Here is a 26,958-nt window from a genome sequence, read left to right as displayed (position 1 = left end):
ATGGAAGAGGCGAACCACGGAAAAGGTCAACAACAGGGCACTGGACGCCCATAAGGAAGTTGCTCCCATGCCCAACAGACAAGTGTCGGCCCCTGAAAGCAGCCGCTGCAACAGGCCCAGAGAGGGCAAGGACTCAAGGCGGCATACATGGCACATGACAGATGAGCCGCCCGCGCCACACAAGACCGGCCAGAGAGCGTCTGAGGGCAATCAGGATGGCCAGTCCCTACATTCATCCAAGGTACGGCCATCATCAGGGGGCCCACAGGTCGCAGGCAGTGTTGGACTGCCACCGCAGACCAACCGTCCAGGGCAGCAGCAGTGGGCACGACCGCACCGCGCAAGGGCAGCAGCAGTGGGCACGACCGCACCGCGCAAGGGCAGCAGCAGTGGGTATGACTCCACGATGAAAGGGCAGAACGGAACAGACGCGAGTCCCACCTCCAGGGTCGAAGGCGGACATGGCAAGAGGTCGGCATGCCCAACACCTGGAAGGGGCGGAGAGCAAGGAAGGAGAGCCTCCACTTCCAATGCCCGCAAGTACGCTGGTCATAAGCAGAAATTGACGCCTAGAGACACCAGGCCGGGGGTCTGCATGTCGAGAACAGGGCAAAGCGCACCAGGTCGAGAACAACAGCGTGAGCGAAACAAAACCACATGCAGCATCGGCTGCACGGCCGGTGCGACACAAAAGCCGCGTCGTGGCTTGCCCAAAGCGGACGGACCAAAAGGGACATATGGGGGCCGCCGGAAGAGAGCAGACGGCTTCCAGCAAGGCCCCGACAAGGGTGTCGCGCAAGCCAAACCAATCACCGTACCACGGCCAAGGTCTGTGTGACTCTGCCCCGGCACTCAGGCCAGACAGGCGAATGCCAGCAACCAGGAGTCAAAGAGAACTCACAGGGGGCGTCCCAAAACGGTCCATGGGGGCCGAGAGAAGGCCAACAAGACATGGGACATCAAGAACCCAATGCACGTCGTACGCAACGCTGCATCATAGTCCTCGCAGACGAGCTCATCTGCGACGTGGCTAAGTGGCCAGGGCAGTGCGCCCCGCCAGATCAACGCCCTTACCGGCGAGGCAAGGAGGGCGGTCAGAAGTGGTGCAATACCCGGCAAGGCCATAGATGCAGCAGCCCGGCCAATGCCTGATCGCCGACCACAGTGTCACGGTCAGCCAAACACCACTAAAGGCCACATAGGGGCCATCGGTATAGACAGTCGGGACAGGCAGGGTAACCAGTAGTAGGTACAGCCACTGCAGCAGAGACGAGTAAACACTCCAAGTGGCAACAAGTCGGGCCCAGCGGGAAAGGGGCGCGACACAGGGCGCAGATGCCCATGACAAGCCAACTGCGATGCTCCTGCAGCAGACGGCAGAGCATGAAGCTGAACCAGCCAGATGCAGAATCCACAGTCGTAGGGGCGTGTACGCCTACCGGTGCCCAGAGCACTCATGTGAGACCATCCATAGCGAGGCCAACAGAGCGAACAGTCGTAAGCCACCGAAAACTCGAAGGGAGAGCCCGGAGTGGGGTCACTCCAGTACAGTAGTAGCAGTCAGAGTGGCATCCTGACCCCCGGACATACCACACATGAAGTGGGGAAACATGAAGAGCAATGGGAGAAGGAGCGGTAACGCTCCAACATACCAGTAGCAGCCGCAGCTGCAGTGGTGCGGGCACCAATGGCACTCTTAAGTAGCCCATGGCAAGTCCACGCATAGCCCAAGAGCTCGGGGGGACGACGTGCAGCAGTCGACCTACGCGCCACAGTCGAGGACAATGAAGGAAGCACCTGGGTCCTGTACCCAGGGCAGCAATGCCGACATACACGTGCACCAGTCACAGAGGCTTAAGCCCAACGGCACACTCCGCGAGCCAAGGGGCAAAAAAGTCCCAGGCTCCACCAGGTCAGGAGGACGACGACATGCCAGACGTACGACAGTGGGCAAAAGCGGACAACAGGACGCAGAGCATAACTTGCATACCGAAGCCACAGCAGAAGAGGCGAAGGCACCAACTGCAATCACAACCGTCCACGGTGAAGCCGGCCAAGGCCAACAGACTCCAGACAGTCCCGCAGGAGTGCCAAAGAGCATAAAACAGGGTATGGTGTGAAACCACTCACCCAGAGCAGCAGCAGTCGTACAGGCGGAAACGCCAACGGTGCATGCAAGGAGCTGACTGGTGGAGACAAGCAAGGGAAAAGCAAGCTACACAGAGGGGCATGAAGCGGAGCAACACGCGCAACTGTAGCAGCCATGGCGGTTGAGGTGCCCCGGGCGTCCACAAGAAGCCAATGGATGAAACAGCCGACAGCAGGCGGTATCCAGGAGAGCGACAGACAGTCGCAGGACGCTGAATGGTAGAGAACAGCAGAGGAGCGGGGAGCACACATGCGGTCTCATGCAAGTCATGCAGCCATGCAAGAGAGCAAGTATGCAAGCATGCGAAGCAACCGAGCAAGCCATGTAAACCGGAATGGCAGGGTGCGTATGGCCCAGCGGCACGCCGTGGCAGCTGTAGTAGCCGTGGCATCAACAAGCATGCCACAGGGTGGAGGCCACCTGTGGCCAGAAACCCACTCTGGAGCAGTAGCAGGTATGGCACTCACATGTAGCCATCGGGCGAAAAACACCCATGGCCAACCAACCCAGAAAGGGGCCAGTGCCAATGCAATGCAACAAGCAATGCAACTGGGCTGTGACGGTGTCACCCGAACAGAGGGCATGGCGCGGGCATCGGCGGCAGGCGACAGCTGTGGCGGCGGTGGTCAACAGCTGTGGCGGCAGAGGGCGACAGCTGTGGCGGCGGAGGACGACAGCTGTGGTGGCGGCGTGCGACCGTCCGGGTCGCTAGCAGGCAGGGCACATGTGAAAACATGCTCACCGTGTGTCAGAGGCTGCAGGTCGGCAAAACAGGGCCGACAACTCCACCAGGCCAGTCGACAACTTGTCCACCCCCGAGGGCAAGGAGTCTGGGCACATCCGCGATACCTCCAGGAAGCGTGAGGTCACCCCATTGGGCCTGCTTGGCCTCGCTGCAGCAGCCGGCGTCATCTACAGCCCCCCATGGCCAGCGGAACTGTAGGCCGAGGGCCAAATCGCGTCAGCCCGGCAGTAAGTGCTCTCGCACGCAGACCTGAGCAAGCAGCACAGGCCACATCTGTCAACCTCAGCCGCAGGCATCTCAGCTCCAGGCAGGAGAGGCACCAGTCCCAGGGGCCTAGACGACAATGCATCAGTCAGGCAGGCAGGCACACAGGGCGAGGACACCCCAGTGGTAGCCGAGAGGGAAGCCAGCAGTCGGACAGTCAGGGCCGACAGACAAACAAGGCAATACACACAGGGCGAAGACACCCCAGTGGTAGCCAATGCAAGTCAGTAACCAGGCGAGGCAAGAGCTCCAGGCCAACTGGTGAATACCACACAGAAGGGGCTGGGACATCCAATGGCAGCCAAGAAGAAACCCAGTAATCAGGCAAGACGAGGGTCCCGTGTCGGGAAGCGAACACTGCAACACACAGAAGGGAACAAACAAGCAATACATACCCACAGGGCGAGGGCACCCCAATAGTAGGTAAAAAGTTGGCAGCAGGTAGGAGATGACACTACAATGTCCAGCAAATACTGCAAATATAAAACACAAAAACTCTTGCAAGCGTAGCCAACAGGAGCCAGCAGCCAGGCGGCAACACCAAGCTGACAAGCAAATAACAATGGACATTAACATTTTGGATTCGGCCTATTTTGGACACCAGATGGAAATTAGCCCTTGGGCTACAATCTGGCATATTTACATATATGTACATGTATGTATATGTTCATTAATGTGCAATGTCCTGAAGAAATAAAGTAAGTAAAGTACATTACATTGCAATGCAGTCGGTAGGCGCTGTACACCCAGCGACTCACAATAGAGGACATACCATAAGCACAGCCAATATCATGGGCAGACAGGAGTAGCACAGTGATAGAAATGCAAGGCAAATACACACTTCTGGGGCGAAGACACCCCAGGTGAAAACAGACAATAATCAACCAGTGAAGAAATAACACAACCGGGCAGGAATAACAACCGGGGTGAGCAGAGTGCAGCCAGAGAGAGTAGAGAGAGATTGTATTGTAGATTGAATCTCTGGAGCAGCGTGACGCCAACGGTGCAAGGGCACAGCGAAACACACTGGCCCGTGGAGCAACCGTACAGACAGGCTACACTGTACAAACAATGAAGCCGTAACGTAAATACAGGCACGCGAACCCAAGTAACCGAGCTCGCGTCGAGTGTCACAACAATCGCCCAGTAATAGTAACATTCCGCGGCGAGAAACACCGCGAAAATAAATCGAAACAGTAAATGACAGTCCACTTACCCAAACGATGGCCAACATAGGCAGGCAGGCGTTAATACCTAATCCCAACTCGAAAGCGCATCACGCCACGAGACCGCTCGTCAAATCCAGTTGCGGGAAACACTACTGAAGATAACGCGGTAGCAGTTAATACATGATCAGAAAACGGCCTACCTTCCACGGGAAAGGACAAGTTATTAGCCTCCAGTCAGCGAGAACAGTGCCTCGAGCCAGGGGCTAGGCAGGCTAGGTAGCCTAGCCAGCCCTCTTCCACAGGGCATACAGACTGAGACTCCCAACGGAGTTCGCTCCCGGACGTGCGGTCCCCGGTGTTTCTATCACTCCCGGACTTGCGGTCCCCACCCGATTATATTTCACGTATTATCATATACTGCCACATACAAGCAATTTAGGGTTAGGTTTAGGTTTAGGGTTAGGGTTAAGGTTAGGGTTAGGTTTAGGTTTAGGTTTAGGTTTAGGGTTAGGGTTAAGGTTAGGGTTAGAAACAAAAAACTAACATCAACAAGATAACTGGCTCCGTAATATGGCGGTGGTACCGTTAGTCTGGCTAGTGGGAGCGAGATGAAATGGGAGTGTAATGAGATGGGAGCGTGAATCTGGGAATCTTCCACCGAGCGGATAACACTCAGTCGGACACATCGTAAATGTGAAAGAGATACTCAAAGGAAAACGTGACCAACGCCGTTTCATGGGGGGTGGAAAACCCACAGCCCCAACCCTATGGGTGCGAAACGAACAAAGCGTCAGGTCAATCCCAAAATCTCAAACGATTAACTCGACACCTGCAATCGAGAAGATGAAAGAGGTCACTTCCTGGGTTCACCGGTGTTTTAACCCCTGACACGGGGGTCACCGGGTGACGTCACCCAGGTCACGTGTTACTTTGTTGATATTAATTCTTGACCTGCTGATCCGTAACATGAATATTCAGTGCTGAAATAGAAATAGAACCTCATCCTTGACAAAATCGGTGTCAACACATCAGTCGTTTCAAGATGTACATGCTGAAAACAGCACAGCTCTCAGCCAGAGAGTGTTTACCAACGATAAGCTGCAGCCAAGAACTACATTTAGCAACACTTCATATGTCTGAGGAAGGGTCTCAGCAGAGAAGCTCTGTCTGTTTCTCAGCATGGGCCTAAAGGGAAGCAACAGGGGGGAGGGATGGCCAGACACAAACATGACTTGATTAAGACTTTGATGCATGATGCATGGGCGGGGAAAAAAAACACCCTACCATCTTGTACTGGTCAAAAAAAAGAAAGATCTAAATGTGTCTGTGTCTGTGCGTGCACCTGTCCGTGTGTGTCTGTCTGTGCGCGCGTGTCTGTCTGTGCGCGCACGTTGGTCTGTATGTCTCTGTGCCTGTGTTTGTGTGTGTGTGTGTGTGTGTGTGTGTCTGCCCACCCTGTAGGTGTCTGGGGAGCTGAGGTAGAACTTCTGCCGGAGGTCGTCGGGGGCGCCGGCACAGAGACGATAGAAGATGTGGTAGTTGCGCTCCTCCTGGCCCTGCCGAGTGATGCGCGACTTCTCCAGCAGGTAGTGGGACACGAAGCCACCCACCACCGCATTCTGGAAACAGGCAAAAAAAAAGACACGCACACGCACGGTTATAGAGATAATGGTCAAAATCCAAAACGGTCTTTGAAAACCACGCACGCACAGGCACGCGCACACACGCATGCACACTATATAGAATGCTCATTCAAAACCTTCTTTGTAAACCACACACACACTCACACAGTTGCAGAGAAAACTCAGAAATATCCATCACCAATCAATTACCCTAAAATCCAAAACAACCAAAAACACCACCATCTTTTCAGAAGTCATGAAAAAAGCCCTTTTCCTGACTAATTCATTAAACCTACTGGCTTGGGAAAAAGAGAGGACACACTCAGAGTAATATATTTATATTCATATTAATGTATGTATTCAAAATTCAATAGCTTTGGGTCTCGGATGTGTGGATGCTACTGGGGCTGCACAATATATTGAAAATGTATCGAAATCACAATATCAAGAGTGACGATATGCGCATCGCAAAAATGACTTAATTATGGAGAGCAAGTACAAATTTAATGCGCTGTCCAGTCACTAGCTGAATGTCAACAAATGCTCGAGAAGCCCGCCACGACCAAAGCTGCGCACCCCCACACAGACCGACAAATTGGTGTCAGGAAAAACACTCTGCTATATTTCTAAATATAGTTTAAATATCAATATCGAGATACTGCGTTGTTATCGAGTATCGATTTTTTTTTCTGATATCGTGCAGCCCTAGATGCTACTATATTCTGCAAGCAATCGCTTGTACAGTAAAATCTGCCTCGCCTGATGGATTACAGTTGCACTTTCGTCAATACGTGTCTGTCTGTAAACATCAGTGAGAATCGCTGCTGACACAAATCGATAGCAAATCTTGGCCCTACAGCTTTGTGCTGCGTGTAGTTGATCACACAGATGATATGTGCTGCATGAGGAGGAATAGGAGAGTAGCGGTGGGTGGTAGAGCGGTGTACGATGACGAACCAAAAAAAAAAAAAAAACATTAATTTTCTTTTATTATTAAGCCATTAAGAAAGTTGTGGTGTTCGTCCTAAACATAAATAAAAATGACAAGTTCTGAAAATGAGTTCCTAGAAATGTGACATATTTGTGATGTGATCCGAATCAATAAGTCTCATCTCGGGCAGAGCGAAACGGAGAAATATCGGACAAAGATCAACTCAGTGCTTCAGAAACTGATATTGGTTTGTGCAAAAGCATACATTTTTGCCTCACTTTTAAGTAATTCTGCAGATATTTCATGTGTTCTTTGTACGTTTACCACAATTCATTTAATGTGATTCAGCCATCAAGTCATCAAGGAGAGACTTTTCATTGGATTATTCACCATACAGTATTTGGTTCCTATTAATATTAACTTGTAATGTGGAATCAAATAAAGTATATAAAAAGTATGTGTATGAGGGTGTATGTATGAGGGTGTGTGTGTGTGTGCGCTGATAGCTTTTGCCGGGCCGAGGATTAAGTTATCTGAAAGGTACCCCTCATCCAATGCATACAATGGAATGCATTACATTATATTGCATTTGGCAGACGCTTTATAACCAAAGCGACTTTCAAAAGAGGACATAATCAAGCCAACATCACAAGCAAATACAAAGTGCACAGGAGATATACAGAACAACAAGTGCAGTTGCAAAGAGGGGTTAGTTTTTTTTGTTTGTTTTTTTCTTATAAAGAGTAAATAGCGCAAACCCTGTTCGTGGCCTCTTTTCTTCCTGGGCCCGAGACAACTGACCCCTTTGTCCTACCCTGTTGGCTTCCCTTTGTGTGCATGATCAGACAGATTACCTTTTCATTAAAGTGGATTTCTACAAATTTCCCGAAGCGACTGCTGTTGTTGTTCCTCACTGTCTTGGCATTTCCAAAGGCCTCCAACAAGGGGTTTGCTACAGAGTGAAACAGCATAGGGACAATGCAAAGAGGTCAGCTTGTCTTCTTATGGGGTTGCATACACCAATGATTTGAGTACATTATGTTGAACTACTGTATCTACCACCATCACCAGTTCTGCTTATATTTTACATAAAGCTTCAGAGCACAGACATGCGTGTTCATGTTTAAGTGTGAGTGGTGCCATTGATCTACAGTACATGTAATTAGTTGACATATGTATAACAGAGAAGTAATATGATAATAGATGCCACACATACCTTCTACTATTCTTTCATCAATATCTTGACCTGTGCCGTAGGAAGTCGTGAGGTACCTATATATTATAAAAAAATAAAAAAATAAATAAAAAAACAATTTTCAAGTTCTAATGTTAAAGGCACACTGTGCAGGAAGTAATTTGAAACTAAAAATGGCTGTGTGGACCCCAGGAAGAGTAGCTGATATGTTTATCAGCTAATGGGGATCCTAATAAAATATCAAAAAATATCAAATGTCTATTTCTGGGAATTCACAATGGCGGACCATGGAGAAGATCCCCCTTTTTATGTATGAAAAGTGCAATTTTTCCAGTCATAATGAATACTTGGAATTTGATGGTGGTGGTAAGTATTCATGAAAAAGGTAACATTATGAATGGGTAGCATGAATTTGGGAAATAAACAACTAAAAAACGTACACAGTGTACCTCTAAGCTTGCAATGGCTTTTACAATCATCTTGATCTGCACAGATCTTAACGATGTGAGGCATAAAACCAACTTAAAGCCATTAATCCAAAGTGAGCTGTACGTAATGTATACATCCTACTTTTAAAACCTGCAGGCATCATAACCAAAGATATGAAAATAAAAACACAAGTGTCATAAAATTTAAAACAAGACCCAAGCCGCACACTGCCTCACCATCTTAAGTTTGCTTCCATACAGCACTATTTACGATGCAACTGCACATCCATAAAACTGAAGTAGTTCAGGCTACATTGTTTAATTTACCGTGTGCACCTGACAGATAAAGTATGTTGTTACAAGCACTGGTTTGACATGTGAGTGTGAGTAATAGTGTGGGTCGTGTGTTGTGGAGATTTTCATCAGTCGCGGTCTTTACCGGAGCACAAATTTGGTGTTCTCGGTTTTCCCAGCCCCGGACTCCCCCGACACGATGATGGACTGGCTCATCTTCAACACCTTCATGTCCCGGTAAGCTTTATCCGCTGAGGAGGTAGAAAGGAGGGAGGGAGAGAGGGAGGGAGAGGGTGGTCATAAACTTGCGCTCCATTCCACTAACACCGTTCAGATAATAACATCTTAATCACAGTCCTGAGGCACTTTTGGCCACAATATTGTCATTAAAATTAAGCTCTCTTTATACTTCTGCACTCGGGCATATGAGGTGCTGATGTTATAACTCTTAATGGACCTATGTGAGCTTTCAGGATTTATGTGTTTTCATTAAGCTGTGTACGTTACAAATGTTGTCCATGGGATTTTGGGTCATTTTTGTGTGTAAATTGCGGCCATAAACAAGTTAGACTTGTATACATCCAAAATGACTGTTTTTTTTCATCTTGTTAGTAAGCACCTAACTCATATGCATCATACCATACACCTCAGCAAGGCCTAGAAAGAAGACTGTGGGGAAAAGAGTACAGGTTGACTCAAAATGAAATCCTATGATGCCACCATGTGGACAAATAATTAAGTGCACCAATTTATCTATACCTAGTGCATGGTGACAATGTTTCAATGAAGAGGTTTTAGTACATTTACTAGTGCACATGTTGATTATTTAACGAGGAGATCTTGTCTTGGGCTATCAATTATCAAGGCAACTCTACTGGCAAGAGACTGGGGTGAAGTGGGCATGACAAAGTCTGTGTAAAGAGGGGTGTGAGGAGTGGGAACATTGCAATCACTTCTGGATTAAAGAATATAATTTAATTAAAATGTAGTGCTTCATCTCAATTTTCATTTAAATGTTTAGATTTGATTTTTTTTCCGGGAAAGAAATGGCACTTATAAATTAATCAAAAGTCAATCAGTAAGGAATTAGTCGATAATTTGCATCCCTAGTGCTATATGACTGAAAAGTTGTCAATATGACACAACGATCACCATAGGACTTGGATAACATGGTGATGTAATTGTGAAAAACAAAAACTATAACACTTGCAGTCTAAATTCGGTTTGTGATACTACTTCAGTCCTCTGAGAAAGAAAACACCCCACAATAACAGAGTTTCCTTGACAACACTTAAAGTTTATGAATCACCATAGGCATGTAGAGGTGGGCAAGTCTGGCATCAGAGAGTCAAAACCCTGCCATTTGTTCCATGCAGTTACTGAGGCAGCTGACTCTACTTAGCTTAACTCTTCAGCCAGGTATACAAGCCAATCACTGGCATCATCCATTTTGTGAGCATGTCTGGAAGCAATACACACTGTGAGTTTGATTTTCCGACAGTGTAGACTTCTACAACTGTAGCATGTCTGTTAAGACTGCTCTACGAACGCAAAGTGTAACAGTCGAACAAAAATTAAGAAAATGTAAAAGTTGCCGTACTGCTGACACAGGCCTGTTATAAATTAGCTGTTACCTGAATGGCAATGACCAAGTCGTAATGTATTACTAAAGGCCCTATGTGCACCATCATAGTGGTATAGTACTATGGTCATTCATTTTTATCAGAGACTATTACCAGAGAGAGTAGAGAGAGAGAGGTTCCATTGGCCCATTGTTTCCGGGTTCTATTATTGGTGGGGAAATCACCCTTTAGGCAGACCTAGGCAGACCTGAGGACTGTTCTATTCAATGCTAGGAGCATTATGACGCGCCCCTTTCGGCAGACCGGAACCTGGTCACATTAGGTGCCCATAGAAACCTATTATGTTGGCATATCTCTATACTTAAAGAATCTCTGCTATTACAGTGTTCCAGTGGTGTAATGGTGTGTGTTAAGGGCAGAGCTATTAGCCTGATAAACCAGACTAAATGTGAGATTGGATGTTTAATTTAGTCTGGCACCGGTGAACGATACAATCTTAGAATTGTTGATGAGAACAACCCGTTGTCTTTCAAACCGTGTCTGTGCCTATAGGCCAACGCTCTGACCAATCAGCGCAACTGACAATTCGAGTCCGGCCGGGGTCATTTCCCGACACTGCCCCATCTCTCTCTCTCTCCCAGTCATTTCTTGTCTACTCTCACACTGTCCTATGATGATAGAGGCCAAAAAGCTCCCAAAATACTTTAAAAAAATCTAAAAGATAGGTAGACAAATAAAATAGGTTTTTAAATTATATACTGATATAGCAGTGGTTCTCAACCTTTTTTGAATAAATTCCCCCTTGACCTCATTGTTAACTTCCTGACACCCCATTGATCTCATCAAAACCCTGCTAATGCTCCCCTTAGTATTAAAAAGTAAAGAGTACTTGTAAAGCAAACACTTGCAATACATATTTGATATATTTGTCATAGTTTGAAAAACCCATTTTAGCCTAAACACTTTTTTATGGAAAGGTGCCCTCTACCTATTAAAAACTTAATATCTCAGCCTCCGAAGCACATATAAACATGAAATTAGTTGCATTTAAAAGCTAGGAGCCTCATTTTGCATTACAATTTGTTCATTCACCTAACAAACCCACAGCCTATTCGGCAATGCTTATTTTTCTTTTCTTTTATCTCAAAGGCTGAGAGCAGCCTGCGAGTCCTCAGTAGAACATGTTCTCTACAATGACGTGGTTCTCTAGCAACAGCTGAGCCAATCAGTGCAAAGCTCATAAACATTATAGACACTCTGGACAAACCGCTTAGTTCTCCTGAGAGGTGTTTTTGGGCGCAATTAAATGCTTTGAAATACACCATCAAATAACTTTCCAGCTAAAATAATATTGCATACCAGGTCAGAGAACACCAAGGATTATGAAAAAAAGGTGGACATGGCAATGTAATTAGAGTGGCATGGCCTCTTTAATACAAATAAAATAAAACAAATAAAATAAAAAAACCCTCAAATTTCAAGAGCCTGAATTCTTTAACCCTATAGCCTACCCCATCTCTTATAGGCTACTGTCTCCCTATGGGAAAACGAAAAGGAAAGCTCCAACTTTGACCTTGAAAAATTGTGTTCCACTAAATATACATCGGTAGATTAGACATAATATACCTACAAAAACGTAGAACGATTTTGCAATTTGTCCCGTCTACAATGCTAGGTTGACTGACCTAGTCTTCTCTCACACACTCTCTCTAGTGCGCAGAACGAAGAGCAGCAGTGTTTACAGTATTAGATGCACGTTGGATGCCTCGCGTAGGCTAGAACTAGCCTAAGTACATGCCGTACACGGACCCGCTTCTTCACCTGGTTTATTACCCGGAAAAATCGTGGTTGGATTCCCTCGCACGAAAATCAGATGTCCATTTGTACAGCTTGTAAGCAGCTAAACAACATAATGCACATATAGCCTACAGCGAACCGACGGAAACCAAAATATTCTACAGTACGCTTGCATGGACATTTCAAGCCGAAAAAACAAACCGGAAAAAACGCTCCAGGAACATGTGCAGTGTAGAACTAACCAATCATTACATAGCTTTTTTGAGAAGAAATACTTTTTCACAAGGGCAGAGAGAGTCACTAGCGTGACTACAAGGACAGCTTCCACAAGCTTTGCATAGTCTGCATTCTAGGCTACTATTTTAGCTGGACTGTGCTTTCATAATGTGAAAACTTTAACAGTAGACGTTGACCATGTTGAGTAGTAATGACTCAAAAGGGAAAAAAATAAAAAGGCTGCTGACCACTCTCGTTCATTTAGCAGTTTGGGGCGGACTGCGCCGGTGACTACAGCTCATTGATCTGACCTGACCGTTTATGCTACTTTATGCTACCTAGCCCTGTCTGCAGTCAAGGACTCAGTGGCGTTTAGCATTGCGGGATTCGAACCCGCGATCAGCTGATTCGGGGTAGAGAGTGCAAACCATTGTCCCACGGCCAAGCCAATTACGCTAGTCATAATTGGTATATTTGACATCAATGTTTAGCCTACCTGACTGACGTCACAGTGGAAGTCAAGTGCGAACTCAACCTCGCTGAAAGGTGAGGATTTTCATGCCCGAGACTAGGACTTTCATAATTTCTAATCATTTTTTTTTTCATGAGTAAGGGGAGACTGGGGTTAGTTGTCACTCACATGTTTTACTTAAATCTAATGTCAGGAGAAACAGTTCATTGCAAGAAAACCATTTCTGTAGGCCTACATCTCCAAGATAGCCATAGATCCCATAGAAACCTCTTCAAAAGATTTGCTGTCAAAGACACCTTGCGCAAATGTGACAACCAACCCCAGCGCAGGGTTGGTTGGTTGTCACACCCTATGGGGTTGGTTGTCACAATGTTATTCTACAGTCATTCTACAATGGGCCAACAGCAATGGTGTAGCAGGTGTAACAGCTACTGTAGTATCATGAGCCAGTGTTGTACTTACACCATGAATTTACTTGGTCTTTTCACACCTTTGCTCCCCACCAAACAGAGATGAGCCTCTCTCTATCTGCCTCTCTCTCTCTGTGTCTCTCATTCTGTGCCCCCCACTCTCTGTCTCACTCTCTCTCTGCCCCTCCCTCTGTCTCACTCTGTGGTCTTCACTGTATACCCCCGTCACTCTGTCTCACTCTGTACATATCACTCTCTGTCTCACTGTGTGTGCCCCTCGCTCTTACTGTTTTCAGGTCGACCAGAACAGGGCCTGTGCCCGTGCCCATACCAGTTACGCTTAGAAATTAAGTCCTTACCTGCGAACCACCCGTGTTCTTACCACGTTGTCATCACGGTTTGAGGAGAATTTTTTTTTTTTTTTCGGTTTGCAATGTGAACCAACTTTCCAGTTTGCAAATGCTAAGATCTGTGGCGTGAAAACGCTGGCCGGTTCTTGATTGGATGCGGGAACGGAAACAGCACGGTTCTCATTCAGCCTGAACTCACCTTCTGTCTCTCTCTCTCTCTCTCTCTCTCTCTCTCTCTCTGTCTGTCTCTCACTCGCTCTGTCTCTCTCTCTCTCTCTCTCTCTCTCTCTCTCTGTCTGTCTCTCACTCGCTCTGTCTCTCTCACTCGCTCTGTCTCTCTCACTCGCTCTGTCTCTCTCACTCCGTGTCTCTCTCTCACTCCGTGTCTCTCTCTCACCGTCTCTGCCTGCGTCTCTCTACTCACCAATGGCGTAGACATGAGGAGGGAGAGTGCCCAGTGAGCGGCCCCGGTACTGCTTGATGGTCTCTGGTGCGTACAGCTTGGGGATGTCCACGTACGGGTTCACCGCTATCAGGATGTTAGCCACATACGTCTGAGTGAGGGGAGATGGAGTGAGACAATTAGATATCGATGCACTACTATGACGTTTAGAGTTTGATCAATCAAAATACTATGATGTAGTCCTTTGTTCAATTAAATGTATTCAAGATCTTTTGTCATCACCACTGTTTAAGGTGTCACATAATGGCAATTTCTATGTGAAAACCTAAATTATGAATTAAGAATTATTTATTGATTTTTTTTCTTGTACTTTCAAGTGTAATTGGTCCATAGAGTTGATTCTGATTTTGTTATTTGCTTCCATCCCCATTTTATAAAATACAATCAATGATCACAACAAAAGGGGCGATGAACAAGACCAGGTGTTGTCGAGTTCACCACTTCTAGAACTAGAACGGTTCCTGTTCCCTTCTACATCAGCCAGAATGATGAAGCTCCTTGGATGAGGAACGACACAACTTTCAAGCTTCGACAAGTCCAGTTGCTTCCCACTAAACTCTTTAGAGAAGGAAATCGTTCTACTGCCATCCCCTCTGGAGAGACATGGATGAAGTCTCAGTTGCTGTCTGATAACAGCAGGGGGCAGTCTTGGGGCCACTTTAGGATTCCCCTGCAGATACATCCTGCACACCAGCTGGCAAGCTGATCCCATGGGACACAGCAAGCAGATGAGGGGGGCTGGGGCCTGTGTCATCACCTCAAAAGCCCTAATTAAGACCAGACCAAACCAGTGTGCGTGTGTGTGTGTGCGTGTGTGCGTGTGTGTGTGTGTGTGTGTGTGTGTGTGTGTGTGTGTGTGTGTGTGTGTGTGTGTGTGTGTGTGTGTGTGTGTGTGCGTGTGTGTGCGTGTGTGTGTGTGTGTGTGTGTGTGTTGGTATGAGGGCTTGTGTGTAGGTGTGTGGGTGGACAGGATAGAGTAGTGACCCTGGGGTCGATCCATGGCGTCACGTTAGAGAGGGAGGTGGGATGGGAGGAGTTTAGGGGGGTTGGGCAAGACAAAAAGGATGGGTGGGGATGGGGGGTCAGACGGTGAGCTGAAAAATGGTGATGGAAAGCAGCAAGGAGGCAAGCCCGCCCCCCAGCAGTCGATAAGGGGAGGGACCCTGGAGGTATTGGAAGTGCGACACCCCACCCAGACAATGGTGGTGCCTTCACAGCCCAGTACATGGAGGAGTGGGGGCAAAACAGACAGTAGAAACAAAGAGAGGAAGAAGGCACAAGGGAGGAGTGAGAGGAAGAGAAGGAGAGAGTGGGTGGGGGGGGAGAGAGGGGAAAAGGAAAGAGATGGAAGAGGCTTGAGGATGACAAGCGGGTGGGAGGGAGATGGTGCATATGCAGAGTAGAGACAACGTCTGATTATCCTGGTGTGAACCTGACTGGAGCTAAAATAAAAGCCCTCATCTTAATAGTAGTAGTAGTAGTAGCTTTATTGTCCCCCATGGGGGAAATTTCTTCTAGTGAGAGGTGCGTAAGACATGAAAACAAACACAATACAGTCAGATTACCAAGCACATTTACCCCAAGCAACACATTCCCCCATAACACAGACAAGACATTGGACAAAAACAGATGTCATCCATCAACAGTGGTCAGTCCCAGTTAACCCCATAGCGTGGATAAAGCATGGGAGGATGTGCAAGCAGCAAATAAATAAATAGATAAGCAAAACCAGATATAATAGTGCAGATGAGCTACTAGGAAACCAGATATAATAGTGCAGATGAGCTACTAGGAAACCCTGCTTTATGTTCGCCCTAGCCCTTATCTGTGATCTTGGGGAAGGATAGAACACCAGGCTTGTACGAAATTCTGAATTGAAAGAATTTTCATTCAAAGTAATTGCATTATACGGACACTAGGTGGTGGTGTTCTATGTACTTTCAATGGGTGGTGTATTAAATTCAAAGAAATTCAAGGTAATGACGCCACCCAGTGTTCGTATTAAGGCATTACTTTGAATTGAAATTCATTCAATTCGGAATTTCGTACAAGCCTGTAGAACACACATTTAAAGGTAGTCACATAAAGTCGTAAGCAGCTGGACTTCTTATTCAGAGCTCGAGGACGTTTCAACTTCCACCATCCAGACGGCTTCTTTGGTTGTTATATTTACGATACAGGCAATGTGGCACCAAAATGCACAACTATAACGGTATTGGAGGCATTAATTCCAGTTTTAGACCTCAAAACCACACTGTATACTTGACCAAACCATTTGCTGACTAGCCATAATAAACACAAGTTATCAGCATTTTCATTAATTCAGTATAAGTGCAGTGGCTAAAGGAAATCATATAAGACTGAAATTGACACCATTTGGGACTCAGTGCCCAATATGGATGCATTAGAGATAGCTCAGCGACTTACATAGATTTTGTCTTTACTGTAGCGAACACGGACATTATTCAGGAGTGTGGCTTCATTCAAGTACATCAGAGAACCTGGAGAAAAAATACATGAAGAGAATATATTTTAAAAATGGAATTACATTTGGATGAAATAATCAAACAATTAGGGCTGTAACAATACACTCAACTCGCATTTTGGTTCGTATCACGATTTTTGACCTACGGTTCGATACAGCCCACGATTTCACATTTTCTAACATAGAATAAAATTATGAATAAAAACTATGATAGACTATATGTAGAATAGGTGGAGGCTACGAATAGTTTTAAAACGTTGAAATATAATAATAATGATGATGATTTGAAGCTTGGAAGTACTATCACTTCATATCATGTGGTTGTTTTCTGGCCTGATGGGTAACACAAATTTGAAAGGGCATATCACGATACTGCCTCCTTGTATCACGATACAGTACCATGACTCTTGTGTATCACGATTTCTCGGTTCGATACGATATCGCTACAGCCCTGAAAATAATGAAAATAAAATGTGGACACATGTTTCCAGTTGCAGAATAGAGTTTGTATTCATGCATGTATTCATGGCGTGACAAGACTCACAGTTGTCCTCCACATGCTTGTTGGGGTCATCCTCGGCTGGGAACACCTGGTTAACTGGAGCCAGAAAGGTCTGGAACATACAAAAGCATGAAAACACTTGTTAACATTCAGCTAACCACATATATTTTGTTCAACATACTGAGAAATCAAGAAGACGTGTCATGGTACAGTCAGAACTGGCCATTAAGTATGAAACGTGATCATTTTAGTTCTGTACAATAAAAGCCTCTTAGGCCAAAACATTAGTGAACTAAAGCATAGCTTATTGAAGTTCTGAGTGTGTCCTGGCACTTTTTCTATATTAAATGCACCCTTGGATCACTGTGTGCATCTCAAAAGGTGTGCATTTCCAATCTAAAGTCAAGAAACAAACAAAAAAAATGGAATGGCACCACATAGTGCAGAGTCATTGAGAGAGACACATTAAAACTCACATTTAAATATAAAACCTAAAAACAAGCTTGATCTTGTGTTTACAAAAAAAAGTACACAAATTATTGCTCCCAAGATTCACTGAACTCAACAGTGAGAGAAAGGACACACATCACCAATAAAAACAATTTAAAAGTGTCACACGTGCAGTGTTTTTAAAGGCCATCTCTCGTGGGTTGCTGTATTATAAGTAGAGACCCTAGTGGCCAATTATGCTTCAGCTCAGTGAAAGAGGTCCCTGGGGGTGCTGGGGGTTTGGGCGTGAGGGTGAAGGAAGGGGGGTTCAAATCTATTCAACATCTCTCCACATGAATAATTCTACACACAGCGGACACCAGAGGTGTGTGTGTGTCTATGAGAATGTTGTTTGGCGTGCAAGTGTGTGTTTCCAGTGTGCCTGTGTGCCTGTGTGTGTGTGCGTGTGTGCGCGTGTGTGCGTGTGTGTGTGTGTGCGTGTGTGTGTGTGTGCGCGCGTGCGTGCGTGCGTGTGTGCGTGTGTGCGTGTGTGTGTGTGTTCGTCTTTGTGTGCGCGCTACACGCACACGCTACTAGTTAAATGAAGTCTGTTTTTCAAAGTACAACAACTCTGTCGGTCAGTTGCCCAAGAGGCTGAAGCAGCTGGGTGCTACTCCGAGGCTGGGCCTTGAACTTGGGCTTCCCTCCCTCCCTCTCCTCTCCCCTCCTCTCTCCTCCACACCTCCCCAACGAGAGGTGGTGGAACTGTGCTATATGCATTATTCACCTAGTCCATCAGCTGTCCAGCAGCAGAAAAGTGATCCAACACCACCCACAGAGAGAGAGAGAGAGAGAGAGAGAGAGAGAGAGAGAGAGAGAGAGAGAGAGAGAGAGAGAGAGAGAGGCAGAGAGGCAGAGAGAGAGAGAGAGAGAGAGAGAGAGGCAGAGGCAGAGAGAGAGAGAGGCAGACACGAGAGAGAGGCAGACAGAGAGAGAGAGAGGCAGACAGAGAGAGAGGGAGAGAGAGAGAGAGAGAGAGAGAGAGAGAGAGAGAGAGAGAGAGAGAAACATTGCGACAAAGAGAAGAAGAGGAAGAGGAGGAGGATATTTGAAGATACTTTGACATGGTTGTACTTTGTGATTTGGTCACAGCAGGAATTGTGGGTGGCTGACATGCTCTCTCTCTCTCTCTCTCTCTCTCTGTGTGCATGTGTGTTTAGCATGGCACTGGCAGCCATTCCACATAGCCCAGTGCTGCCTGCCTGTCAGCATTCTTGTGAAGAAAAGTAATAATATGCCTTTCCCCTTGAATCTTTCTCTCTGCCAAGCTCCCTGCCATCCTCTGTCTCTTTTTGCATGTTTACACCTCAATCTTCCTCTCCATCATTTCAACCTTCTTTCTCTTCTTCTGTCTAACGGTCTCTTCAATCCACATGTACAGTGTATATTCTCTCTCTCTCTCTCTCTCTCTCTCTCTCTCTCTCTCTCTCTCTCTCTCTCTCTCTCTCTCTCTCTCTCTCTCTCTCTCTCTCTCTCTCTCTCTCTCTCTCTCTCTCTCTCTCTCTCTCTCTCTCTCTCTCTCTCTCTCTCTCTCTCTCTCTCTCTCTCTCTCTCTCTCTCTCTCTCTCTCTCTCTCTCTCTCTCTCTCTCCTTTTTGGCCAGAGGGAACCTGAGAGGCGGCTACTTGAAAGCCTGTGTCACATGGCCCTAATTTGAAGCGTTACAGTTATGGAGGATTCTGTACTACTCGGACCATCTAACTTAGGCCTCCTCCAAACTACCGCACATTAAAGACAGCAACGTCTCAAACATCCAACGCACAGGAAAGCAGAGGAGGTTACGAGTTTTTTTTAAGTATACGGAAACCCCCGCCCCCAATACCTCAATCTTTCCCTCTTTCCTCCCCCTCTCTTTCCTCCCTTTTCTCTCCCTCTTGTGACTGAGCACATCAATAATATACATCTGCTCCCGTCATAACAACCAGTAGCCCTGTGTCGTATAGTATTTCAAATCAATACACAGAAATTATGCTGGCTGAGCCTGTGTGACAACAAGTCGACCGCAAGGTTAAGAACCCCCTAGCGGTCCCCCTGCTTATAAACACGTCCCACAGATAATGTGGTGTTGCTCACTGCTCCCCTAATCACAAACATCTGTTACATGCAACCTTGTTACAGTTCAGTGTTTTGCCAACCGCACTCCCATCTCCCTTTTCCCAATAACGGCCTCAGCCCCAAGCATTCTGTACAAGAGCCTCCAGTTTGGGCCATCAACTGGAACACTGAGTAGGGAGAGATGGCGAAAGAAAGAAAGAAAGAAAGAAAGAAAGAAAGAAAGAAAGAAAGAAAGAAAGAAAGAAAGAAAGACAAAGAAAGCGCGAGAGAGAGAGAGAGAGAGAGAGAGAGAGAGAGAGAGAGAGAGAGAGAGAGGGAGAGAGGGAGAGAGGGAGAGAGAGATTTCAAGAGAAAGATGGAATAGGAAAAGGAAGAAAGCTGGAAAAAGAATGAAAGAGCAAAAAAAAGAGAGAAAGAAAGGAACAGAGAACAGGAGTGTGAGCGTGTATTTTGTTGGCTGTGTGACCTCTGTGGATGTAGGTCAGATAAGACCCTGTGGCTCTACTGGCTGACTCTATAGTATATCCTGCTGCAGCCACAGAGGAGCACTGTACCAGAGATACTCATGAACGGCGTGACGTTTTCCATGTGCGTTACGCCCATTTATGGGGGAAAACAACCCATACAAGTCAATTGGTAATGTTGGCGTTCAATAAACGAAAGATACGGACCTGTAGACAAGCGTTGTTCACGCGCAACATGCCGAAAACGTGTTGTGTTGCCGGCTGTTCAAATAATATAGCCAAACAGCCGTGGCTGAAGCATGGAATCTGTTCATTTAGGTTAGCCGATGTAGCATGTAAGTCAATGAGACATTCGGTTTGTTTTCACCCATAAAGGGGCGTAACGCAAATTTAAGAGCAAAGTACCCGGATGGCCGTTCATGAGTATATTCCAACATAATAGGTTGCTATGGGCACCTAACATGACCAGGTTCCGGTCTGCCTAAAGGAGCGCGTCATAATGCTCCTAGCATGGAATAGAACAGTCCTTAGGTCTGCCTAGGTCTGCCTAAAGGGGGATTTCCCCCCCCTCCCCCTTGCAATAATAGAACCGGAAACAATGGGCCAATGGAACCTCTCTCTCTCTACTCTCTCTGACTGTACGCTTCTCTCCTCCACTGCCTCCAGGGAGACACTGGGGGGTCAGAGGTCACGGAAGGGAGCTGTGTGGAGAGTTCTAGAACTCCAGAGCATGTTCCCACGCGGATGCCAGGTGACTGGCCGGTGGTGCTACGGTACCCCTGGAGGACTTTGATGATGTATTGCCGCATTCAGCATGAGCAGTAACTTTTTTTACCACATGCTCCATTAATCCTGGGTAGCTACTGTGCTACACGCAGCATGACAGGCAGCATAAGGCTGAAGTCATGTTTTCAAATCAGATCACTGGTGACCACAGTGCAATCGTATATTTCACAGTGCTACGTATATCTGTGACCTCTGAAGATCTGCCAAAAGAAGGAAGCGCTGACAGAGATGATATGGAACTAAAAGTATAGCTGTAATGGAATAAAAACATGTTGACCTTCAAGAAGCACCGACCATTACTGACATTGGATTCCTTATCTGAAGCTACTGTTCAACTTTAGGAGGTTATGCGTCTTTCATTGCTAAATGTTTTAATGCTTTGGGTTTTTTTTTTTCCAGAAAGGATCTGTCTCCCTTCAGTCATCAGAAACGACAGCTAACTGCTTGGGCGTCTCAAGGTGATATCTGTGAAAACATTTTGAGCCATGTTGCCAGGCAACAATGTGAGAGGCTGCTGATGCTGTGACTCAGTAATAGTGACAAGTTGCCTATTGATAATATTAGGTCTGTAGATTTATTTATTTTTTCAAAAAGTGTAGCGTCGGTATTAAGTGCCTTAACATCTGGTAGTGAGACTGACTGACAGTGAGTAAACACATGGTCAAAAGCTATTCCGAATTGCTGACAAAAAAATGCCTTCTGTTTAATAAAGATCTTGCAATACATTTCAGGCAAGTAACCTTTTTCCTGAATGTCCTCAAATGCCATTATAGAGGAGCACTTGCTTTTGCCTTACTACAGTTAAGCTAAAAAAAAAAAATGAAACCATTTGTGCCTTAATGTACAAGCACACAAGCTCTGAATCAGGACTGGGTGTTTGGAAACCGTGATGGAATTTTAACACACCAGTGCATATTTCCAGGTGGACATGGAATGTGTTTTCCAGCACTGACAGGGAGAGGGTCCAGAATGAGCATGGCAGGCACACTGGTGCCAGACACTCTGGTGCCAGCGCAGCCCACCACGACATGCCAGAAAAAAAATGACAAAAGGGAAAGGTCCAAAGTAACATTTTCAAACTACTCCCACACAACTAAATGGGCATAGCCTACCTACGCACAGGCCCATCAATTGGCAGGAAGAAAAAGACGCATGAGTTGGTGTTGTTGATGAGGATATGGCTTGAGGGCACATGATTACATTATTACAATTCCCATTACTGTGAGAAAAGGGTGAAAGGGACATCCAGGGGCGGGAGGTGAAATATTATGGAAACGTAAAGCTGCATTTAATTACAAGAAAACCGTAAAAAAAAATACTGAAGATTACTTGGGAATGTACACAATATACCGTGCATCAGCAATGGCAAAAAACTTATTGTGCACAATTTATTTTGATTCCCTAAACTGGCCTACTTGAGACAGACAGAGCTTTGGCATGGCCACTAACCCTAAATTAAAGGGACACTGTGCAGGAAATGGTCAAAAAAGGTACTGCAACTATGCTGCTTATTGAAATTGGGTTGCCTATTGCCAAATTTGATATTTACATGAAAGTTTACTAAGTATTAAACAAATATTTTCTAGTATGGTCCAAGTACAGTCATTTTTGCAGCTAAAAATGGCTATTTTTGGAAATTCAAAATGGCGGACCGTGGAGAAGATCCCCCTTTTCATGTATGAAAAGTGCAATTTTTCCAGTCATAATGAATACTTAGAATTTGATGCTGGTGGTAAGTATTCATGAAAAAGGTAACATTAGTGAATGGGCAGCATGAATTCTGGAAATAAACGACTAAAAATCTCACACAGTGTCCCTTTAACAAGCCATTATACAGTGAGGAGAATAAGTATTTGATCCCTTGCTGATGTTGTTGGTTTGCCCACTAATAAAGACATGATCAGTCTTTAATGTTAATGATAATATGTATTCTAATATGGAGAGACAGAATATCAAAAAGAAAATCCAGAAATTAACTCTAAAGAATATATAATAACTGATTTATATTTAATTGAGGGAATTAAGTATTTGATCCCCTGCCAACCATTAAAAGTTCTGATCCCGCAGATCAAATGGCACTTCCAATCAACTTGTTATCTGAATTGAACACACCTGTTAACACATTGAGTACCGACGACGTAATAATGCGTTTTTCACGCCCATGCGTTGTATACCAAAAGGTAAAAATACGTTTTTGCATTTAAATATCATATTTTGAATCTACACCCTTCAATGGACAATATATGTGATTTTGGTAGCTCTGTGATGGACATAAATGACAACATTTGCAGTCAAAAGTTGTTTGATTGTTATGATGTTTGAGTGTTATGATTTGGATATTTTAATTTAACTTACCAAGATGTCTGGATGCCAACCCATGTCGCCTATCGCGCTGCCTGCATTGATTTCCCTAGTACGGTCACTGTAGCATGTGTTGTCTCTGACTTCACGCAATAGGTAAACACCATTGTATATCGTGCCTGGAGTATCTTGAACTTTCTGGACTTGCTAGACCTTTACCAGATCCTTGGATCCAAATGGCACCCGAGATGTGATTGGAGTAATGCGCTCCGATTTGGACGTTTGATCGCCAAAAAGATAAGTTTCTGTGTCTTCCTGTATGTGAGAAGCCAGAAGCTAGCATGGCTACATATCATATGGATCGGATGGGCTAGGCTACATATAAGCATCATATCATTTGGATTTGTTGTCAATGTTGGGCTATTATTTCGGGAGTCATCGGGAGCTATTTTACCAAATGTCTCACCCTCTGCATGTGTGCAAAGAGTTTGTGTTCAGTCCACGTGAAAAACGGGGATTTCAAAGGGCATCGATTGCCGGTGTCGTAGTGTGACAGAACAGGAGGTGTGCTGCCGTATTCGTGAATCGTGCTATGTTGTTGTTTCCCTAGTACGATCGGTAGCGTGTATTGTGTCTGACTTCACACAATAGGTAAACACAGAGACCATTGTATACCGTGCCAGGAGTATCTTAAACTTTCTGGGCTTGCTACCTAGACCTTTACCAGATCATTGGATCAAAATGGCACCCGAATTGTAATTGGAGTAATGCGCTCCGATTTGGAAGTTTGATCGCCAACCAGATACGTTTATTTGATTATTCACCCCCATGTTGAACTGTCTTCCTGTATGTGAAAAGCCAGAAGCTAGCATAGATGGCTACATATGGATCGGATGGGCTACATCTAAGCATCATATCATTGGGATTTGTTGTCAATGTTGGGCTATTATTTCGGGAGTCATCGGGAACTATTTTAGCAAATGTCCGACCTTCTGCATGTGTGCAAAGAGTTTGTGTTCAGTCTGTGTGAAAAACGTGGATTTCGAAGGGCATTGATTGCCGGTGTCGTAGTGGTATAGAGCAGGAGGTGTGTCTTGACGAGCAGGAAGATGCGTGTCAGAGCTAACCTTGCACCAAATTGTGATTAAAACCAACTCGTCCCCTTTCAAACTCGTCACATTCTGAGGAAGCGAACCCTTCACAAAAACCTCAATATCTCTGATTGTAGCTGAATTCCATGGATACCCGCTTCGGTTTAGCGTGGGTTTACTCGGCAATAAATGCTCGTAGAGACACACAGTTTTCACCTACTAAGAGGGCAGCGTCGCCACTTTCAAACGAGTCATAACATATTTCAGTGGCCCTATCACATAATACGCTGTGAGTCTACAAAAAACGTCAAAAAAGGGCTTAGAACGCTGGTATTCTACGACATAATTCCGTGAGCACCGCCGGTTTTCAATGTGTTAATAGTAACCTGCACAAAAGACACATTGAATCTGCAGAATCAGTCCATAGAATCAGTCAATCAATCAAACTAAACTCGCCAACATGGGACAGACCAAATAGCTGTCAAAGGATGTCAGGGACAAGATTTTAGAACTCAACAAGGCTGAAATGGGCTCCTGGATATTAAAGAGCAAACTGTTGCTGCATTTCTTCCCAATTTTAGGACATACAAAATGATCATCAATCATCAATCTTAGGCCTGCCTCTGGTTCCATACAAGATTTGACCTTGTGGGAATTTAATAACCAGAAAAAAGGAGATAAAGCACCTTAAAACTGTATGGGAGGAGCTAGGAAATGATCTCCAGGCAGCTGGGACCTTAATCACTAAGAAAACTATTGGAAACACTTGATGCCACAGCGGATTAAAATCCTGCAGTGCATGTATGGTACCCCGGCTTCAGAAGGAACCTGTTCAGGCTCACCTGAGGTTTGCCAATGAACATCAAACTGGATTTGGATATGATTGGGAGGTGCTGGAATCAGATGAGACCAAAATCAAACTGTTTGGCATTAACACAACTCGATGTGTTTGGAGGAAGAAAAATGCTGCCTATGATCCCAAGAACAACACCTTCTCCAACATCATCAATGAAAGTGATAGCATTATGTTTTGAGGTTGTTTGTCTGGCCAAGACACAGGACAACTTCTCATTGTCAAGAAATGGATGGAGGGAGACATGTAAACGTACAATGCTGCATGCCAACCTCTTTCCCACCACCACTAGACTGAAGGTGGGTCATGGATTGGCCTCCCAATATGATAATAATCCATAACATACAGCCCAAGCAACGAAGGAGTAGCTCAAGTACAAGCACATTAAGGTCATGAAGTGGCCTAGACAGTTTCCAAACATTAACCCTATAATAATCCTGTGAAGGGAACAGAAGCTCCCATTTGGCAAGCTACAGTCATACAACTTAAGTGATTTAGAGATGATCTGCAAAGAAAAGTGGACAAAAATCCTTTCTAATATATCCACAAACATTGTCATTAACTGAAAGAAACATCTGACCTCTGTATGAGAAAACAAGGGCTTTGCCACCAAGTATTTTGTCTTCTTTGACTAGATGGGTCAAATACTTATTTTCCTCAATGGAATACAAATCAATTAAAATATATTCTTCAAAGTTATTTTCTGGATTTTCTTTTTGATATTCTGTCTCTCTATATTAGAATACATTTTATCATTACCTCCGCCAGGAGGTTATGTGATCGCCCGATTTCTGTGTTATCATGTCTGTCCGTCTGTCCCCCCGTCGCTCTGTTCGTTCGCTGCTATTTCGTGGCCTGCCACAAGGTGGCCGAGGTGAATTGAGCAATGACAGGGCGCGCCTGTGAGGTGGATTGATGGACAGTGACCACACAGCCAGAATGTATTACGCGCGGATGTGCTGTGCCTACATGGCTGCGTAGCCAATAGCACACCAAATGATAGGCCTATATAATAGCCGATATCATGCCGACAATATGGCACACGTCGCAGAGTTTATTGTTATCCGAGTGTTTGCCCTGTCAAACAAATCAGCGTTCGCGGAGTGAATTGCTCTCCGACTGTTTCCCTGAAGTTTACGAAGGTTGGAGTTAACAACGGCAAACAGTGTTTAACAGTCAACAGACAGCGCCAAGGAGGGAAAGGTACCCAGTTCTCTACATGAAAGGTTAAATGAAGTTGTGTGGCGACAGTCTCCTCAAAGCCAAACAGAATGCACTGCGCGCGGATTTGCTGTGCCTGCATGGCTGAAGCCATAGGTGCGTATAGTCAATAAATAGCACCCAAACATAATGTAAATATGTAGGCTAAGGCATGCATATCGTCACAACTTTCGCGGAGTTAATTGTTCTCCGAGTGTTTTCCATGTCAACCAAATCAGCTTTCTCTCGCCTGTTGAAGTTTGTAGCCCACGGAGGGAGGGAAAAATAGCCTAATAACGGTGAACAGTGTTGGCAACCAATGATGAACAGACAGCGCCAATGAGGGAACGGTATGCAGTTCACTACATTTAAGGTTAATCAAAGCTTGTGTTTGACAGTGATACCAAATCGTTCTCAAAGGCCAAGGTGCCCCCGTAGTCATATCATTCACTCTAGGCTATATTATGGATTGATATTAATAGCTGCGCTAAATATTGTGGCAAAACAATTATGTGATGAAAGCCATAATGCTTCCAATCATCAAAATGTTTATAACAACACAATTAATGAACAATGACACCAGGCTACAGTATAGCGATGGGATACAATAGGCCTATTTTCCAAATTAGGGCCTAGCCTATGGCA

At 45.4% G+C, this 26,958-nt stretch overlaps 1 protein-coding gene across 6 annotated transcripts in view; it reads right to left on the bottom strand.

Annotated features, from left to right (window-relative positions):
• The window catches only part of myo6a (myosin VIa), a 183,459-nt gene that overhangs the window by 125,561 nt on the left and 30,940 nt on the right, over positions 1-26,958 (bottom strand). For all 6 annotated transcript variants that reach the window (XM_063223196.1, XM_063223198.1, XM_063223199.1 and 3 more), the window contains exons 3-9: positions 17,118-17,187; positions 16,516-16,589; positions 14,050-14,179; positions 8,943-9,048; positions 8,097-8,152; positions 7,735-7,832; positions 5,782-5,946 (exon numbers count right to left, since the gene is read on the bottom strand). In XM_063223196.1, coding sequence (XP_063079266.1) covers positions 5,782-5,946; positions 7,735-7,832; positions 8,097-8,152; positions 8,943-9,048; positions 14,050-14,179; positions 16,516-16,589; positions 17,118-17,187 — 699 coding nt within the window. The remainder of the gene's footprint in view (positions 1-5,781; positions 5,947-7,734; positions 7,833-8,096; positions 8,153-8,942; positions 9,049-14,049; positions 14,180-16,515; positions 16,590-17,117; positions 17,188-26,958) is intronic.

This window comes from Engraulis encrasicolus, chromosome 18 (assembly GCF_034702125.1).
Source record: "Engraulis encrasicolus isolate BLACKSEA-1 chromosome 18, IST_EnEncr_1.0, whole genome shotgun sequence".
NCBI classification, from domain to species: domain Eukaryota; kingdom Metazoa; phylum Chordata; class Actinopteri; order Clupeiformes; family Engraulidae; genus Engraulis; species Engraulis encrasicolus.
Note: the sequence above shows the minus strand (reverse complement) of the source record. Positions and strands in the feature narration are given on the sequence as shown.